Source organism: Porites lutea, chromosome 9 (genome assembly GCF_958299795.1).
Source record: "Porites lutea chromosome 9, jaPorLute2.1, whole genome shotgun sequence".
Classification (NCBI taxonomy): domain Eukaryota; kingdom Metazoa; phylum Cnidaria; class Anthozoa; order Scleractinia; family Poritidae; genus Porites; species Porites lutea.
The window spans coordinates 2,389,863-2,409,965 of record NC_133209.1 but is presented as its reverse complement, the minus strand read 5'-3'; the positions used below and the strand labels follow the sequence as shown (position 1 = coordinate 2,409,965).

Sequence of the window (20,103 nt, the reverse complement as noted above, 5' to 3'; positions counted from 1 at the left end):
AAAAGTTTATCTTGTTTGTCTTTTAATATTTCAATTCAATCGGCATTTAAAATGACACAATATTCGAACAATTTTTTGCACCATTTGAACAATAGAGTTCAAAATTAGAAAGGCTCCGAAAGTTTGATTCAAAAGACTCAAAACAATAACCGCAACAAGAGACTCGCACTTTACTTACTTGCCTGACTTGGGCTTACAAAGCAACAGACTTTTTTGGCTGGCATGTGATGCGGTGGTTTCCCTAGAGACCCGTTCGCCGGACAAAAAAACGGCCACTCCCAAATACGGATATCACAGTTCTCGCTTGGCTTCCGTTTAACGAGATCTAGCGCAATAAAAATATGTATGTAGTAAAGAAGCCAACAAATCCATAGAAGTGAAGGGAAGAATTATTCATCCTTCATTATATTGTATGCAACCAAAAAGCCGAACAAGACCTTCACAACACGAAACAAGCAAGCGACGAGTGTATTTACCTCGTTCTCAGATACGAAGATACGTGGATACGTAGTGACTGAGTATCCGCGATATCCTCCTATCTTTAGCATGTTCAGGGGTTGCTTTAGAGTCCAGGAGGGAGTACTCCGGATCTCAAGTGACAGGGATGATCGAATGATTTTTTTGGGTTTGAAATTTTCGATTTCGGGATTTTTTGGGGTGGGAAAATTCTTGCAAGTATTTTTTTTGGTAGCTTGATTTAAGCAGGGATTTTTTTGGATATTCAAAACTTATGTTTCTATTTTTCGTGTCATATCATTTAATGCTTTCTGGAAATTTTTATGACTCAGAAATTCAGCATGGGAGTTTTTTTGAGTTTTGTTGGAAACACTAGGGATTTTTTGGGTTTTTATTTTTGCCCCCATTCGATCATCCCTGCCACTTGAAATCCAGAGTATAAGCCCCCGAGCTTTAAAGTGGCAGGGTATTCTACAGTTAAGCCAAAACAGACGAAGCTCTCTGTAGTAGACAGCTTCAGGGAGCTTTTAGGAAAAGTATCCACACCAGGATTCAGATAACTGTTTTCAGGGATGTTTTCAGTTTCTAAGCGGGGAGACTGTATGCCCGGGACTGTATGTAAGACACTGAACAGACTTGCCATGTACAGTATAAAAACAAGGAAACATATAATACCTCATAACGTTTTATTTCTTTTATACTCACAGAATAATAAAATAGCTTATTTCTTAAAAATGAGTAGCTTACTCTCTTGAGGTTTATTACATTAGAATTTTTGAGAGCTGGCTATTCATCATTTTTCAAACTTTTCCCGGTCACCAATCTCTCGCCAGACATGGTAAAAGAGTCATAACCTAGTAAAAACATTTTTTTTATATTTGCAAATCAATGGCTTTAACCCGCCTCTCTATTCTTTTATCAGAAAATTATAACTTACAAACGCTTGAAGAAACCGTGACTATTTGTATTCTGTCATGCCACGCCTAGCGATTTTATTCTCGATGTAAGAACAGCTGTCATGGATCTGGGACGCTCTTCACTTGGCTATCAACTCAGTATTTGTTACTCTGTCAAAAGGATTTTTTAACGACTGAGGTTTTTTATTTATATATAGAGTAAAACTCAGTCTTTCTCAGAAGGATATACTCCATTACAACTCAAGTTCCTCTCCCTATCCAACCGAATTTCTACGTCTGTAAACTAGTGTAGTTTCTGTGAAATTATGCAGCTTTAATTTAGACATTCGAGGGTGTACTACATTAAGTACGTGGCAAAGTACATCACAATAGCGAATAATACTATCATGGCTGAAAACAGTCCCAGTTGAACTTTGATAAACACGTGAAGGCCTTCCTCTATGTGTGAAATTTTCTTACTGGTTGCGTCAAGCTGCAAAAGAGAAAATACATTCTTAAAATAGCACTAATACGTAAAGACCGAAGACGGGAGCGGAATAACGTGCACGCAAGAAGACGTATACCGTCAATTGCCGTTTATACCCCCCCTACCCACGCCCGCAGTTGTAGGCCCATCTACCTGTAAACAAAAAGTACACCCTATTATAAGCCCCCCTCTTGGCTCTAACTTGTATTAAAGGACCTTAAAGTACATTCGAGTTACTCTGACGTTTTGAAGCTTAGTATTAAATACCAGTCAGAAATGCAGAACGTATTTTGATCAGCACTGCTATAGCTTGATTCGAAGCGCTCTTCTTATTCCGGTTAAGGCCCCATTGGGTGTAAGCCCCCCCCCCCCCGAAACCCCTTACGAAGATGTACAAGCCCCCTCGGATGTAAGTCCCTCCATTTAAAAGCCCCCTAGGATATAAGCCCCCTCGGGTATAATTCCTTCCGTTTATAAGCCCTCCTATAAATCCTTTACGAAGATGTACAAGCCCCCTAGGATATAAGTCCCTCCGTTTAAAAGCCCCCTAGGATATAAGCCCCTCCGTTTATAAGCCTCCTCGGATATAAGTCCCTCCGTTGACGGTATTGCTGACAACTGTACACTTACTCACGGGGCGAAAAGTATCGACTCACAGATCAACTTTCGAGATTACTTGAGAACGTATTTTTTCACTATGACGGCCGTCAATTTTGAAACCTCTTCAAAGATGGCCAATTTACCACATTCCTGACCATTCAGCTTCCCCTGATCTTCTTTTTCCAGCCCCCTGGGAACGAGGTTAAGCTGCACAGTTTTTATTGGCCAGTTTGAGGTTACGTGAAGGACTGGGTCGGCCTTGTTGCATTGAATTGCTTTATGTGGCTGTTTTTGATAATATTTTTCATAATAGGGAGGTTAAGCATCACGTTTACGTCAAACGGCAAACGCGAATTTGTAACACGTGACCAAGTTTCCCGTTTTCTTGTCGTTTACTGTTCATTATTTCTACACCTAAATTCGTAGTATCACGCAATTTCTTATCCATAAGAATTGTTTTGAGTTGTTTTTATCTGCCTATTTTCTATTTTGAGAAATTCTAAACTTGACTCTGACGTTTGCCGTATACGTGAAGCTTAATCTCACTATTAGCCAATTAAAGAAGCGCTAGCGCCCCAAAACAATCCCATGCTGTAATTTGATAAAACACCGATCCAGTGCCCCGCGAATTGGCCAATAAAAACTAGCCCTTGAATTCATGATTGTTTCCTACAGAACAATAATGTACTCACCTTCCTCTCAACGTCATTAAGTTGTCTTTGTAGTGATTCAATGCTATCGATGGCCATACTCAGTGTTACAGGTTTACCGTCCACAATATCGGAATACTGTAACTGAGAATTCGATGCAACGAAACGGCACTGAAGTCTGTAATAAAACAAGAGAGTTCATTTAAATATGAAACTATCATACATCCAACTAGTCACCTATCATCGACTAAATTCCTATAGCGACTGTGTTCAGTTTAAGGTGTCTCTAATTAAAACAGCGGCTACTTTTTGTGCTCAAGCTGTAACGCTACTTCTGACATGTTTTTCTGGTACCTTTGCCAAGGCTTCGCCCTGGTTGTTTATTTTTTTCAAATTTGGAGATTTATAATTTCTTGACGAAGTCCTTTTTCCTAGCCTCCATGGCATATTCTTACAATTCGTAAATTGACTCACCGGTGTTCCACAATATTCGCCTTAGGGATCGACCTCCAGAGTGCCGCAAGTTCACTTGGAGATTTTTCTTCCTGCAACTCGGTCGACATAACCAAGAATTTATCTCTAATAACACTTGCAGCGTGACCTGTCGTTCGTAAAAAACACCAAAGAAATGAGAGAAAAGAAATACTTTACCAGCAACGACACCAACATGAATTGAGCCCATAACGTCACAGACACTAAACAGGCTCTGTTACCACTGAGGTATGGAGAGAAGGCTCTCTCCCCTAGTCCCCTCCGCAGAGGCCTCTTTGTTTCGTAGGGAGGCTGGGGAGAGGGAAAAAGAAGGCGCGAGGGTCGGCGCGAGGAGGATGATAGGAAGGAGAAATAGAGGAACAGAAGCTCCCGCCTTTTCTCTCTTACCACCATCCAACTTTTTAGTTTTTCACTATCTTTACTTGAATACACAGTGGGAGTCTCTGCGGAGAAGAGAGGCGAGAAGTTGAGCATTCGCCACACATTATGTGGCAGGCGTCCTGCATACTGTTAGGATCAGTAATACTGATAGGGTTCAGCGTGGTGGTGAACTAGAAACCATCACCGAAAGAGTGTTTGAGTGATATTTTCAGCTTGAAGTTTTAATGTTTTCTTACCTGGTTGCAAAAAGACGCTGACTTCAGCGGATGAGCTGGCGGGGATGACGCCAGAACTGGGGCGTACGCGATAGCTCTCTGGAGAGGTGGTCTTAACCTGAATAAATGCGAATGAGGAAGAAAGGTGATAATTTGAAATGTCAGTCGGCTCCATGTCTTTACCGTCTTCTCCGCCTCCCCCACCCCCTACCTTTGGGTTAGGGGATGGAGTGAGCTGACATTTCAGACTCATTTGGGACATTTCAGAAAGGTGAGGTAAATGCGCACACACGCTAATGAGCCTTCCAAGGCAATAAATTAATTCATTTTCAGTATATAGCATGAATCACCTAGGGTCACCCCTGCAGTATATCGCTGGTGGACCCATTTATACACCTGGGAAAGTGGAATTAAGTTTCTTGTCTCAGGAAACAAAGCACTGACAAGGCTCAAACCACTACATACTGATCTAACGTCCCAAGTGTTAAAGGGGCTCCACTGGGGACGAAAGACGGCATTGTACTTAACAAATGCTGGCTAGGACAGTGCCGTAGCCAGACCAAACGGCCAACCGAGGCAGGCGGGAGTTGCTAGGGGGGGTTCGGGAGCATGCCCCCCCCCCCCAAGAAATTTTGAACTTTAGTCTCTCGGAAATGCGATTTGCAGCGTTTTCTGGGCCTTTCGGTAACTTTTTTTCGAGTTAATTTAAGTGGAATTTAAAAAGCAATAATCAGAAACAAGCTACCTAATCTGGGTGACCGTTAACCTCGCCAATGGTTTTGATCAGTATTTGTTCAAAAGAAATTTGAGTTAACGTACGTAGCCCCTTGAGATCGATGATATGGTAATTTTTTCATAGTATATTGACTGAATTGCTGAATTCTTTGTAATATCATGATGCGTTAAAAATATCCGATGATCGCTTATGTAAAATAAAAATGATCGGCGAAATTCGTCAAAATTTTACCGAGGCGAGTGCCTCGGTTGGCCTCATACTAGCTACGGCGCTGTAGGATCGTTCTTGACAGTGAAAGTATTACGAAACTGAATTCGAAAAGACTCACTATGTACATCCAGACGAAGATATTGTCTCCTAGGCTTTTTATAGACAACACTGCGTTTAAAATGCTGGGAAATACAGAACTAACTAACAAACAAAACACAGTATACCGTAAAATTCCGAAAATAAGCCCCTCCGTGTATAAGCCCCTCCAAATATAGGACCCCAAACCGGTAACGCAAAAACCCTCCGTTAAATCGCCCCTCCAAATATAAGCCCCCCCGATGGGCTTGTACTCGGCAATTGCCCTCAAATACAAAGCAAAACAAAGCAAAAAATGTAAATTTCCTTCCAACTAAAAGGCTAGCCCAATCGATTTTGAAACGCAAATTTCCCTCCATAGATAAGCCCCTCCGAATATAAGCCCCTCCAAAAATACGCCCCTCAAAAAGGGCCTTTGAAAAATATAAGCCCCGGGGCTTATTTTCAGAATTTTACGGTATCTCAGATTCTAAACCGTGATAATCATATGTGGGATTGATCTGGTTCTTACGAGCTGCAACTTATCAATTACTCGCGAACTGAAACCATTCCATTCAGAATTCCATCCACGAATTCCACTCCGAAACATTTCAGTTACATAGCGCAAATTAAGCAATTACAAAAGGACGATTACAATAAAACAGTAGGCGTTATTCTTCCTAGTGACTCACTGAATGTTCTTCATCGTAGTTTTTCAAACAGAGTCGAAAGAGAAACAAACCTTAAACGCGACGGATGATACAGTGTTATTGGCCAGGGACAAAGATTGGAGGATTTCCCCAGTTGAAGTCGTTCCAATAAATACTAACTCCTCAGGAGGTCTACAATCAAAACAAAACGGCCATGTTATTAGAACTTCTCGTAGAGAAACACCTCTCAAAAGCGACTGCGACCCACTTTTAAGCCTGACAGTTTTGCATGCAGTTTTCCATTCTTTTAGACCTTTCGTAAGCGACCACTTGACGCATCAGACGTTGTCTCTTTGCAGTTTGTGTCTTTGCTATGCCACTCAGAGTATACGAAGAATTTTCAGTGACTACATGGAACTACACGTAATACGTAAACGTAGTAAAACTTTGAAATTACTTGCAATAAATAAAAAGTAGATCCCCTCTGGTTCGACGACGACTCTCGTAAGCGACTGCTAAATTCTTGCATTTTGGATGGTCGCTTACGGGAGGTACGACTGTATTCACTACATACACTAGGGCACGAAATATAACATACTTACGTAATTAGAAGCAATTTAGATGTGTTCACAAACCCATCAGGGGGAGCACGTCTTTGGGATGACCGCGATTGAACGGCTCGTAACGTTGGCTTAGACGGGGTTTCCCTCTACGAAAAAATACAACAGAAATAATTTCAAAACGTCAATTTGATTCTGGAAGCATCATAATTACGAACAACGGAAAAACAAAAGAGTCTGTCCTAAGTGAAAGCTTAGATTGAAACGCTAACAGAGTCGCGTGCGTTTTTGACAAGTGAAAGAGTCCGAACGGCAAGCTTCAGCTGGAAAGCGAAAGAATTACTAAAGGAACATGAATTAAATCATGCGGAAGCAGAAGTTCAGTAAAAATTGACAGAATTTAAAAATCTGTACCTGAAAATTTTCGACGCGATCGACCTCTGAACCACTAATATCAAGATAACTTAGGCAAAAACACTGTTAAACACAATTCAGACTACGTGAGGGAGGCAACGGCTACCTGTCTTATATTTGTTGAAGGAAGCGAGTTTTCCGCGCCGTAGTTTGCTGTAGAATTTGCATCTTCAAACGTAACCTGAAACGAATCAAGAACAAGACTTTCAGTATTTAACTGTCCTTCCGGCTCGATAGCTGTAAAACAGAAAAACAAAGGCTGAAACAGCCAATCACAATAAAGTCAGTCTTAATTCTGCAGCTAAGGGAGTTTGGAGAGCAGTAAGTAGTTAAAACGTCCGGACACTGTAACATACAAATTTGCTAACACAGGCTGGTAAGTGAATTTTAACTTAACGATTATACAACAAACAGAAGCGAAATTTCGCAAAAGCGCTCAAACTCAGAGAACGCAAAGTTTCCGACTTTTTTGGCAATTTTAAACAGATTTTAAACGATTCACGTTTACGCCAAACGGCAGACGTGAATCTGTACCAAGTTTTCCCCTTATTTTCCGTTTACTTTTTGTTGCTTCTACACAAAAATAAGTAGTTTTATGCCAGTTTTAACCATAGGAATCGTTCGGGACTGTTTCTGTCTGCTTATTTTCTATTCTGAGAATTCTCAACTTGAGTCTGACGTTTGCTGTTTGCGGTAAACGTGAATCTTAATCTCTTTATTATGTAAATATGACGACAATAAAGTGATCTCACAATGTTGGGAGATGTAACCAATGTCAAGTCAAAATTGAACTGATTCTCACCGTTTTAGATGAAGGAACAGGGGCTTCTTCACGCTCGGATTGCGATTCAGACTGCGATGCAATCTGATTGGAAAACTCCTCACTGCTATCATCATCCAAGTCCACACTTTGGTTCAAAGGCCCGTTTGTAATTTCAGCCTCCTCTATACTGTTAAAAAGAAGTGAAACATGTCATTAACAAAGCCTTCTCCGAAAGGTTAGTCCTGCAAAGTAGCGCAATGCTAGCAGAGTCTTTCTTTTACTGGCTCGATTTTGGCGTTCTCGAGAAAGACTGTAAATGAATCGAGTAAGATCTTTGTTGAGCATACACTGTGCTGTACGTTGTTGGGATACAGTTCTGAGCCCAGGCCTAACATAGCCGTTCGCTTCACTGCGTGTTCAGTTATGACCATTGGTTTATCAATAAACCGACGCTCGAACTCGGAAAACCAGTTTGACAAGAGAAAACAAGATTGACTAGTCAAGAAGTTCGGGATTTGGCGACGTCAAACGCTTGACGAGGTTCAGGTAGAGCGTCCCTTTCTCCTCCTCACTCAGGAAGACACAAAGGTAAGAAGGGGCCGCTTGCAAGGTAGCAATGTAACAGTTAAATTACTCAAGTATGAGCTTACTTGTCTGGATCTCCACATCCAAGAGATTCTTTGGTGGGAGGATAAGAATACTGATAGGGATCCTACAAATCACATTTCAGTTTCAGTACAACAAAGTTGAACATTATTTTGCATGTCTTTCACTTTGGTACACCTTTTTTTTTTTAATTAAAAACATATGGCTAATGTTTCGGTCGGGAAGTAGAAACACAAAACTAATGTTGGCAGTGAGCCAAAAGGGTAGAAACTGTTGCTAAAATAACAGGATCACACTTGGCAAGTTTTGTGGCTAACCCAGCTAACCTGTAGGGCAGCCAGGCACTCTTTGCATTCCCATGCACCCAAATTATCCCTTTCTTCCTTCATTTTCAAACGCGGATACCTGCGATGGCTTTTTCTTTGAGCAAGCAAGATAGAAAAAATATTACATCCATATTTTTTTGATCAAAATGGATGGACATTGGTCTTTGAATTTTGTTTTTATGGGCTTCAATGAAAGAAAAAAAAAAGAACAAAATAAGAACTCAAGGTTATTTTGACAAATAAGCTAAGTCCAGATTGATTATAATTTTACTCCTCATTGATGGTAGAAACTAAAAACGTAAACTATGTAGTTCTATTTGCGGAATCACTAAAATGCTGGTACTTACAGTTCCACCTAATCTGGTGAGAAGTTTGTCTTCATCCACAAGTTCTTTTAGTTCTGCTTTGCTTAAAAACCTACATTGTTACAAAATTTAATAAAAGAATCACTTGTTGAAATGACTTTAGGTTTTGTCGCAGACTGTTGCTATTAAATTGTCCACGTTCAACTGTCGTCATTACCATAATTGCCTGAGCCAGCTGGAAAAGAAAAAGGACAATAGTACCAACCCTGAAGGCTGGCGCATGAAATGGGTACATGTTGCAGGGGCATGAAATGGAGACATTTTGCAGGGATGTGAAACAGGGACATGTTGCAGGGGTGTAAAATAAGGACATGTCACAAGGATGTGAAATAAGGACATGTTGCAAGGTAGTGAAATAAGGACATGTCATAGGGATGAGAAATAAGGACATGCTCTAGGGGTATGAGATAGGGACATGTTGCAGGGGTACAGAATATGGGCAAGTAGTGAGGACATAAAATAGGGACATGCTGCAGGGGGAATGAAATGGAACCATGTTGCAAGGACGTGAAATAGGGACATGTTGCAGGGACATAAAATAAGGAAATGTCACAGGGACGTGAAATAACGACATGTTGCAAGGATGTGAAATAACGACACGTTGCAAGGACGTGAAATGGGGAAATGTTGCAGGGACATAAAATGAGGAAATGTCACAGGGATGTGAAATAACGACATGCTGCCAGGACGTTAAATAGGGACATGTTGCAGGGACGTAAAATGAGGAAATGTCACAGGAATGTGAAATCATGACATTGTAGGGACATGAAATGGGGACATGCCCTAGGGGCATGGGATAGGGACATGTTGCAGGGGCACAGAATAAGGACAAGTAGCACAGACATGAAATGGGAACATGCAGCAGGGGGAATGAAATGGAACCATGTTGCAAGGATGTGAATTCAAATAAGAACATGTTGCAGGGACAAAAATGAGGACATGTCACAGGGATGTGAAATAATGACATGTTGCAAAATACCCATTGGTGTCATAGGCCTTGGTATAGGCTGATAATTAGATGGTCCAGATTGCTTGCGGTTACTCATTTTGTTTGTGAAAGAGAGTAGTGTGTCTTTTGGTGGAAAATGCTGACTAAAAGCACGTATGTAGCAAATTTATGATAATTGTTATCTGCTTGAGGTCAGAGTGGAAAGAAATTTTAAGTTGAAATGGGTGAAATGGGAACATGATGCAGGGACATGAAATGGGGACATGCTGCTGGGGCATAAGATAGGGACATGTTAAAGGGGCACAGAATAAGGACAAGTAGCAAGGGCATGAAATGGAGACATGCTGTAGGGGATTGAAATGGGGTTTGCTGGGAGATGACAAACCAGTCTGAAAGCTAAAATTGTAGAAATTTGATATCTGACCAACCTCAATGGATTCAGGTGAAGCTTAATATTATTGTTAGCTCATACCTGATTTTATTCACAGCTTCAGGGCTCAACCATGACTTGATAATTTTCCAAGCAGCTGTTATTGGTGAGAATATCAAAAAACACAAAAAACACTTTACCAACTATGAAGGAAACACTTTTCATTTTAAACAGTAAAACAGGAATATTTTGTTAATCAAGACTGCTTGTTCTAGGCAGCACGCTTCACCTAATGAAGTATATTCACAGTTTGCAAAGTGATTGGAGGACAAAAATGAGTCAAATAACATAGCACTAATCTTAGCAACCAAAATGAAAAGAAAAAAGAAAACAAGATGGTCTAGAATGGAAGAAAAAGAATGAAAGAGAATAAAAAAAGAATACGATGGAATGGGATAAAATAGAATGGAATAGAATAGAACAGAAAAGAATGGAATGGAATACACTGAAATAGAATTGAATAAAATATAATGAACACGACAAAATACACTAAGAAATGCGTTGCAGTATCAATTCACAAGCCATACCTGATAAAATCCATGGTAATTCAATAACTAATAACAAGGCTAAGGATGAAGGAAAAAGAATGTTGTTGGTTTTACTTTATATTTGAATTAACACCTTTTGAAATTTGCATCTAGTAGACATTGCTTTTAATAATGGTGCACACATGAGCTAGATCTGACACAACACTATGTCAAGAACAACAAATATTATATATCTTGATCTGTGATGTACTTTGCAAGAAGGTCATGCACTCGGTACAAATTTCTAGTCCTCACGTTGTTAAATCTTGTTTAATCCACCATTTCCTTTCACTGCTCCTTCGCCAGCAAATACAAATACATCGACAATACTTGATACTTGAAAACACTTGTTTATGCAACCGCATCAAACTGAACTATCAAACTACAAATTAACAAAAGGGAAAATAGAATCCACGCGAAAACATCGATGCTTAGGCTCAAAATTTTGTGACCGACTAACTACAACTTAGTCAAGAAAATACATTAACATAATTAAAAATTGTGGGGAAAAGACAAGACATGATCCTCACCTAAAGTCCTTGGGAAATAATCCCTAAAACAACTAATAATAAATTTTACAAATTCCATGTCCTGCAAAACAAAAAAACCCTTTCCATTAGCTACCCAATTGTGCAGTTTCCTGGAAAGAGTAAGTTAACATAACTTGCATGTAACATTATAAATCTAACCATTTGAGCCAGGCCTGTCTGTTGCATGTCAAAGATCATGGTTATTTTCCGTTCTGGAAACATTCTTGCCTGCAAAAGTAAGAATATTATCAGAGGCGGATTCAGACCCTCAGATAATGGGGGGCCTGGTCCCCCCCCCAAATTTTGTGGCCCTTTGGGCCTCAGTTTGGTCTAAAAATAAGGGGGGCCCCTTCCCTGGATTCGCCACTGATTATTACTATTATTTCTATTAATTTTTGTCAGAAGTCACTCAGGGTTTGTTCCAGACATTCCTTACATTACTCTTCTAAAAAATAATATTTCAAACAGCCAAAGTTGACATATGATTGGAGAAACTATAGTTTAATATAACTCTTGATCGCATTGGTTCATACTCACATGCTTTTCTAAGAGAAAAACAAGAAATCTCTTTTTTTCTGAGGATTGCTGGGGGTCTTTCTTGTGCAATTTGCCTGTGAAGATGACTAAAGGAAAAAAAATTCTTTCAACGACTGATTGACAGAATATATTATATAAAAAATATAATGACCTATAATATAATATAAAATAAAGTAGTTAGCAGCATTAAAAAATAACATGAGTTACCCAGAGTATTGCCATCTTTATCTTGGTTGTGTGGAAAGAGGAAACCTGCCTCAAACAGTCTACGGTCAATAGATCTTTCTGTAAGTTCTGTTTGACAAAAATAACAAGTCACAAAATCTTACTTTAACTTAGTTGAGTTAATTTAGTGAGCGAGAGTTGTTCATATCATTCTATGAAATACCAGTAATAATTTATTATTTGTTTGTTGATAAATTTTTATGATCATACCATTAACTCCAAATGACTTTCTCCACTTCACACATTCAACCTTGTAAAAGCAGGAACTATGTGTTAGCCTACTGAGTAGATACCATACATGGTTAGATGTCATGTACTTGTTTGAGTCCAGATGTTATTTAAGTGAAAGAGGGGCTGGTTTCAATCTGTATTTTGAAATGTTGGATTAAATGGGGGATTCACAGTTTTGAAGCAAATACAGACTCCTTTATACATTAAGTTGGAAATATTAGTCATAGAATATTTGCTACTAACGTACATCAAAATCTGCACCATCATGAACACTGCACCCTCCCACTAAACATAGTAGTCGTCAGAGTGTACTATGGGGATGGGGGTTGGGCTGAAGAGATGGCTGTCACTTCAGACTAATTAAAAAAAAAATTGGCATCAAATTTCGGGTAGGTAAGAAAAATCACTTGTCTTGCTTTGAAACAGAATTAGAGTTTCAAAATTACTATCATCTGGTATTACTGAAGAATAGCTCCACCAAAACTCTTTTGGCTGTTCGTCAGTAGACTCTCCACCAACAGTCTGCCAACAGACGACCGACAGTCGGGCAACACAAGACCAATGACAAATGGCAGACATTTGGCAGACAAGCCAAAGGGTGCTGGTGGGGAAGGTGGCTTTATGCATCAGTCAATTCCACCTGCATGCATGCATAAAATTGAGAATACAAAAGGTTTAGAGTGTCTGCGACGCAGGCAAGCCATTACAACTCTCTTCAATTTATTCCTGAGCCAATGAGCCATGAGCCAATCTGCTTGTTTTTTCACTAAAACCTTCTGTGCAGTTATTTTCTGATAGGAAACCGTGTGCGTGTCAAAAGCTAGGGAATGGTGCCGGGGCTGGCAAATGCCCGACCCTCGGGCAGTGCAAAATTCCTAATGCTCCACCCCCGGGAATGACAAGGCGGGCAAATGCCCTGCAGTAGCCCGGGGGTTGGGGGGGGGGGGGGGGTGCTGGGTGCAGGTGGAATTGACTGATGCTTTATGATGGAAGACTGGTGCAAAGAAAGAAAATAACTACAAAGATGGAGGTTACAGGGAATAATCTGTTCCTGATAACCCTATAAAGTTTTCTATCTAAAGAACTAGTAAGCTTACTATGAGTTGTAATTTAGCTCACCAAGGCCGGTAATGCATCATTAACTTCCTGTCTTCGGGACTGTAAAAACCGGCTAAGCCAAAGATCGTCATCGCGAACTCTTTTTACGTCTTGCTCATAGAACTCATGCAAATTTGAGCCTAAGAAATTAGCATGAATTTAATCACGAGACTGACAAACTGTCGAGCAAAACATCGATCAAAGGGGAACACTGCCATGTACAGTTGCTTACAACTTACCATTTTCTTGAAAAAATCGCCGTCTAAGCTCGCTGATTCTGTACCTTTCCAGCTCATTCTGTCAAGAGAGAAAAACCGGTCGTTTCTCAAGTTCATGAAATCAAAACAAATGCAAAATAGAGCTTCCATTCTGATCCCGGTTACCTCATCTGCCATCTTAACATTTCTTCGGCCACAATCGGAAAATTTCGGATGACTTCGTGAGCTGGAGACCCCGTGATCAGACAAAAAGCAAATGGCGGGAGATGTGAAAGTTTTGCCCACAAAAAGTACCTGTAAAATGCCACTATCACTGATTACCTGCTAACTTCATTAGTTTGACCACTACGAGAGTGATTTCAAAACAAAATACATTTTTGATGAGTCCTTCAGGGTAAGTTATCTTCAACTGAGGGGAGGAAAAAATGACGTGGTCTATAGGTGTCAATTCAAGGTCAACAGACTTATGGATCGAAGCCTGCTTCTGATTTCGTTTGTGATTTTATCTATTGAACATTCTCTGGGGAAATCAGTCTCCGTGGATTTAAATTTAGCTCCTGAATGGAAAGCTGAGATAACAAAGAGAGCATCGGACTACGGTAATACTAAGTCTTATTTGCATTACTTTCAGGGTTAGAAACAACAAAGAAAGATCGAATTTAAAGCGTTATAACCTTGTCATAAAACCTTTTTGACGAGCTTTTATTAGATCGATAAGCTTAGATCTATGTGTGATGCGTGAACGGGGAACCCTCAATTTATTTTGAATCTTAAAATCTTAGTATCGAACAGTCCAATCGTTGTACTTTGAAATGTAACAAATGATAAGATAATTTCGCTTGTATCAGTTTCAAATGAATATGTTTGAATTCTTATTATGATTCTGATGGTTTGGTGTCCATTTGACATGTAATTCACCTGACAATGTTTTGTGAGGATTTTGTTTTTTCCCGGTGGGGTGCCAATTTGAAACTCAGCGGGTAGTATTTTTTTTAGTTACCATGTTCAGACTGCTTTTTTTATCTTAACATCTAAGAAACAAAACAAACCAAACGGAAACGAAGAATGACAGTAATCGCCTGCTTGCCATCTTTCTTAGCTTCTGTTCGTTTTTGTTCTTAGCATCAGGGTAGCTGAAGTTTCCCCCTTTCTGTCAAGTTTGGTATAGTTCACTTCACCAGCTGTTTAATTGATTTCTCTCCACTAGTTAATCAAATAAAGACCGGAAGATAAAATACTTATGAACTGACCATATTGATATCAGGTCTGTCACTAAAGGCCACAGAACCCAGGGATTTCCCCTTTTTCTGTCATAGTTATGTTTCTGCAGTCTTTTGGCATGTTTTTGATAACTGACAAGATTATTTTGTCATTACAGTCACTAAAGGGAATTTGATAGTCTTATGTTCATGTAAGGCAGCTTTCACACCTGGTGTCCTGGCACAGTGCCCAAGAATGGTACTTGCTGGGCACTAATGTGAACACAACCTTTTAATTTTGTAAGTACTTATGCTACTTATGCTTTTGTAAGTACTTATACTTATGTTTCAAAATGGCATCTGACAGGGTGAACTGGAGTAACTATAAACGTACACAGTTACATATCAGGTACCTTAGGGGTTAACATGACACTATTTTTTGCGCCAATACCTGGGCACCATGTGGACATCCACTTAGGCAGCATTCACACTTGTTATGTACCTGGGCACAATATGGTACTCGCTGGGCACTAATGTGAACACACCCTTTTTTCAAGTAGCCGAGCTAGAATTTGGGCGCGTACAAGGTCTTGCGGGCACAAAAGTGGGCACTGGGTACCTTCGTACCTCGTTTTGGTTCTTAGCATCAGGGTAGCTGAAGTTTCCCCCTTTTTGTCAAGTTTGGTATAGTTCACTTCACCAGCTGTTTAATTGATTTCTCTCCACTAGTTAATCAAATAAAGACCGGAAGATAAAATACTTATGAACTGACCATATTGATATCAGGTCTGTCACTAAAGGCCACAGAACCTAGGGATTTCCCCTTTTTCTGTCATAGTTATGTTTCTGCAGTCTTTTGGCATGTTTTTGATAACTGACAAGATTATTTTGTCATTACAGTCACTAAAGGGAATTTGATAGTCTTAAGTTCATGTAAGGCAGCTTTCACACCTGGTGTCCTGGCACAGTGCCCAAGAATGGTACTTGCTGGGCACTAATGTGAACACAACCTTTTAATTTTGTAAGTACTTATGCTAGAATTCAGGCACAGTGCCAGTACCCAGTAGTACACGGGCACAAAAGACTGGCACCAGGTCGCTGTGTGTACACCGTTTTTCTCAGTTCTGGTATAGTCCACTGCTTTCTACTAGTTGCTAAGCTCATGTTTCAAAATGGCATCTGACAGGGTGAACTGGAGTAACTATAAACGTACACAGTTACATATCAGGTACCTTAGGGGTTAACATGACACTATTTTTTGTGCCAATACCTGGGCACCATGTGGACATCCACTTAGGCAGCATTCACACTTGTTATGTACCTGGGCACAATATGGTACTCGCTGGGCACTAATGTGAACACATCCTTTTTTCAAGTAGCCGAGCTAGAATTTGGGCGCGTACAAGGTCTTGACCTTGTACGCCGGCACAAAAGTGGGCACTGGGTACCTTTGTACACACAATATTAATTTTGTAAGTTCTGGGCAGTCCACTGCTTTGTTCTCGCTGCTAAGCTCATGTTTCAAAATGGCATCTAACAGGGGGAAATGGAGTAAGTATGTACACAGTCACATCAGGTACTTAAAGTGTGAACACAACACCATTTCGTGCTCGTACCCTGGTACTGGTTCCAGGGCACCCTGTGGGCAGCCTCGTAGAATTCATGTTAAGCTCTGAGCCACATTCATGTTATAATTTGGGGACTGGGATGGTTTGTGTTTATTGGAAGAGGGGAGAGATTGGTTGATATTGTGGGGAGTACTACTTAACAAAACAGACAGTCTCCAGATTTTAGATCTTTCTCTAGAGATTACAGTATCTGATGAGACACTTGGCTGACATAGAAACTATTGTGTTGTTTGAAAAGGAGTACGGCCTACCCCAATAAAAAAGTGTGAAATGTCATGAAGAGAATCGAGGAAGAGGTGTGAACAAGGTTTCTCAATTTGGTGAGGGTGATCACTCAGCGGTTAAGGTCAAATTTAACAGTGACCTGTCTCTCTAGTTGGCATTCTCAGCATTTTCTTGGTAATATTCTTTTTGTTGCTTTTGACAGTGCAGCACACTATTCTTCCATTTGTTGCAAAAGAACTCAATGACTTGAGTGTACCAAATATCAATGGGAACATCAAGACTCCACTGGGGGATGTACAGTATGATCTCTCCAAGTAAGTCTATATCCTTGTTTTTATGAATGGAAAAGACTGAGGAGAAGAGGACAGATATGATCCTGTTTGAAAAATTGCATGAATGCATCCTTTGAAAAACCTTACATCTTCCAAGTGTTTCATTGAAGAAGTGGAATGCTCTAAGGACACCTTTGGAGAAGGCATTGGGATTTACTAGCAAGACTTAGTCCTTTTGGGATGTGGAGCCAAAGAGGAGGATTATGCACATTTAAACAAAAAGTCTTCACAATAATGTAAATTTGTTTTTTCAGGATCAAGTTATCAAATGTGGTGATTCAGAAGTCCAATATGTCTTTGATACCAGAGCATGGCTTAAAGCTTTTGGCTGATCATGCCTCAGGGAATGTTGAAGCTGCCTGGCACTATAAGGAAAGTGCATGGTAAGCAAGGACGAACAATATGGCTGAGTGGTCAGTATGTGGGCCTCGCACCCTGGAGGTTTTGGGTTTGGGTCCCAGTCTCACCACTGCCTGCATTTGTTTTTAGTCAAGTTCCAAGTCCACTTCCTCCGCTGCATGCTTGTAAGTTGCTAATGGGTTGCCCCTCTGCAAGTTGTGGCTTTCAATTCTACAAATTTACATTCTACTGAGAGACAATAATAAAAAAAGTTATTACTTTGTTTTAATATTCGACTTGAGTGTCTGGAAACCGGCCAGAGTAACAGTAACAGTCCTTGCGTTTAACATTGTTTCTTTTCCTGTCTAGGCCGCATATTTCTGATTCAGGAACATGTGTGCTGTCAGTCAAAGATCTTTCTCTTGGAATGGCTTTTTATGTTAACGGTTAGTTATAATATACCCAACTCCAGGCTGAGTCATCATGTAATGCAAAGATATTACCACAGGCATCAGAGGGATCATTATACGTTTCTGGGAAACTGCCCACCTACCCCTCCCCTAAGCCAACATTTTGCCCTAACTGAGAAGTAAGTATGAATGTTGGCTTAGGGGAGGGGTAGGTGGGCACTTTCCCAGAAACGCATAATGATCCGGCATGGATCATCAGCACATAAAAAGAAACATGCTGTGACAATGGTGCAGTGATGTGCCACTCAACAGGTTCTACACCTACATATTATGCTTGTTTCATCTGTACATCAGCCCTTAAAAATAGGTTCAAAGTAAACATCTTTTCCAGTCTAGGGTTTTGTAGTGCCATAATTAGATCTGACAAGACTAGCGGTGGGTGACTATTTTTTTTTTTCTTTTTTTGGCTAAAAGGTGATTTGGAAACAAAAGATGCCAAGGTCAGTGCACAGGATTGCTCAATAAAAATTGGCACCTTACATGTCAAATTCAAAGGAGGCGCAAGGTAATGACCAATAATTTGTTTATCATTGGATGTGCGACACAACAAAACTAAATAATGTACAGTTAAATAACCTACAGTTCTTGTTTTTAAGATCCTGGTGTGAGGGAAATTTGCCAGTTTTAGCTCCCTACCCTCAAAATAATAATCTTCATATTCAACTGCCCTCATTGTGGTCACCCATGGGACTGTGAGTGGGTGTCTGTAGTTGTTAGAGCCCTTACTGGTACTTAATTTCTTTCGAACGTCAATAGCGAGGCATCCTCAAGACAAGTATACACCCACTGTACTTATGAGCTTTTTACAGCTGGTCAGTCATATTGTACAAATTAAAATACCATGCTGGGCAGCAAGAAAAACAAACAAAGCCAGGGTTTTCATTAATTGTAGTAGCAGGAGAAGGATGTAATGTTACCGGAGAATATTTTGAAAGCTGCTCCACCTCTAAACAAAAAACCGTCCTTGGCTACTGAACATTTCAATACTGGAGAATTCAGTTTAGTAAACGGAGAATTCTCCAATCTCCTGATGCGTAATGAACACCCTGAACAAACCACTGTGATGACACAAAAGACAATGAGCCTTTTAAATTACAGGTATGTGAGCTCTTTGTCTTATAGTAGTGTGTCCCTCGTAACCTGGCACGATGTTTCTGACCAGCTGCAAAGCATGCCTATCGGTCTATAACATTATTAATATTATTTATTCTACAATGAGGACTCTTAGATTTCGACTTAATTTTAGTCTTAATTGATTTCAACTTGTTCCAGAAACGAACAAAAAAAGGTCAATATGCAGTTAGCCACAAAAAAGTACCATCACTCATGTAATTTATTGTAAACATCAGAGGTTAAAGAAAAGATTGATTTTCTTTGCAGCTGGCTTTATAACATGTTTGCTGATGGACTGGCATCACACCTCAAAGATCAACTGACCAAACAGGTGAGAAATTCCATCAATTATATTAATTTGTAATATTTTTGCTAAAGTGGTTTCCTTGTGAAAGCTTAAAAAAAATAATTTATATGAACCAATATAAACTCTGTTCTCTGTTCTATTTCTCACAAATCAACAGATGTTTAAGACATGAATCAGACACTTGCACAAATTTAGTAAAGAAGCTTTGGTTTAAATTTCTTAATTAATTTTTATTATTTTTCTGATAAAGATATGTGATGCAGCTATCAACATGATTGACTCCAAAGCTACCAAGACGCTGAATACATTTCCAATGATTATGAGGAAATTTGCCACGGCATATATGCATTAATCACACAAAAAACCAAGCAACGATACAAGGACTAACTGACAGTCTTTTAGTTCATCTTTTCTCATCAAGGGCAGCAGGAATATTATGCAATGTACTTTCCAAATCGCAAAGCAGTGCAATAATAATGTAAAGTTAACATTAAATGTTTTTCATCCCAGACTTTATAAGCTCTATGATTGCTTTAAACTGCTTTCTACTAAGCATAAAATGAGCTAAGAAACATGAACAAAACATACAAATAATATTACAGATAGGAAATAAAGAAAGTAACAAAATACAGATATATTTTTACTCCAGTCAGAAGGCTAGGAATTGAAACACCTTATACTAAGAATTATAACAAATCAAATGAAATAAACTCTTGCTGTGACCCTACCATGCAGTTAGGACAAGTTACATGAAGGCTTTAAAAATCTATTATTACTTATAAGTTTGGGGACCTTTGTTATTGGTTATTGCCATAGTGGCTTCCCTTCCATTATTTGCACCCTAATTATTATTTTTCTTTTTT

At 39.6% G+C, this 20,103-nt stretch overlaps 2 protein-coding genes across 2 annotated transcripts; one reads left to right on the top strand and one right to left on the bottom strand.

Moving 5' to 3' along the window:
* Nucleotides 1–1,137: 1,137 nt before the first annotated feature.
* On the bottom strand, nucleotides 1,138–13,882 carry LOC140947524 (motile sperm domain-containing protein 2-like). Its single transcript, XM_073396655.1, has 20 exons — nucleotides 13,793–13,882; nucleotides 13,649–13,706; nucleotides 13,431–13,549; nucleotides 12,291–12,330; nucleotides 12,063–12,149; nucleotides 11,856–11,941; nucleotides 11,478–11,546; nucleotides 11,319–11,379; nucleotides 10,789–10,827; nucleotides 10,304–10,358; nucleotides 8,865–8,934; nucleotides 8,236–8,297; nucleotides 7,625–7,772; nucleotides 6,929–7,003; nucleotides 6,451–6,557; nucleotides 5,941–6,040; nucleotides 4,199–4,295; nucleotides 3,564–3,690; nucleotides 3,132–3,267; nucleotides 1,138–1,845 (listed from the first exon to the last, which is right to left on the bottom strand). The coding sequence occupies exons 1-20, from the start codon at nucleotides 13,802–13,804 to the stop codon at nucleotides 1,711–1,713; spliced, it is 1,683 nt and encodes a 560-aa protein (XP_073252756.1). The 5' UTR covers nucleotides 13,805–13,882; the 3' UTR covers nucleotides 1,138–1,710.
* Nucleotides 13,883–13,919: 37 nt separating this feature from the next.
* Nucleotides 13,920–19,994, top strand: LOC140947526 (bactericidal permeability-increasing protein-like). The gene is made up of 7 exons (XM_073396658.1): nucleotides 13,920–14,226; nucleotides 16,882–16,993; nucleotides 17,266–17,394; nucleotides 17,720–17,796; nucleotides 18,235–18,325; nucleotides 19,201–19,264; nucleotides 19,491–19,994. The coding sequence occupies exons 1-7, from the start codon at nucleotides 14,094–14,096 to the stop codon at nucleotides 19,590–19,592; spliced, it is 708 nt and encodes a 235-aa protein (XP_073252759.1). The 5' UTR covers nucleotides 13,920–14,093; the 3' UTR covers nucleotides 19,593–19,994.
* Nucleotides 19,995–20,103: the final 109 nt, after the last annotated feature.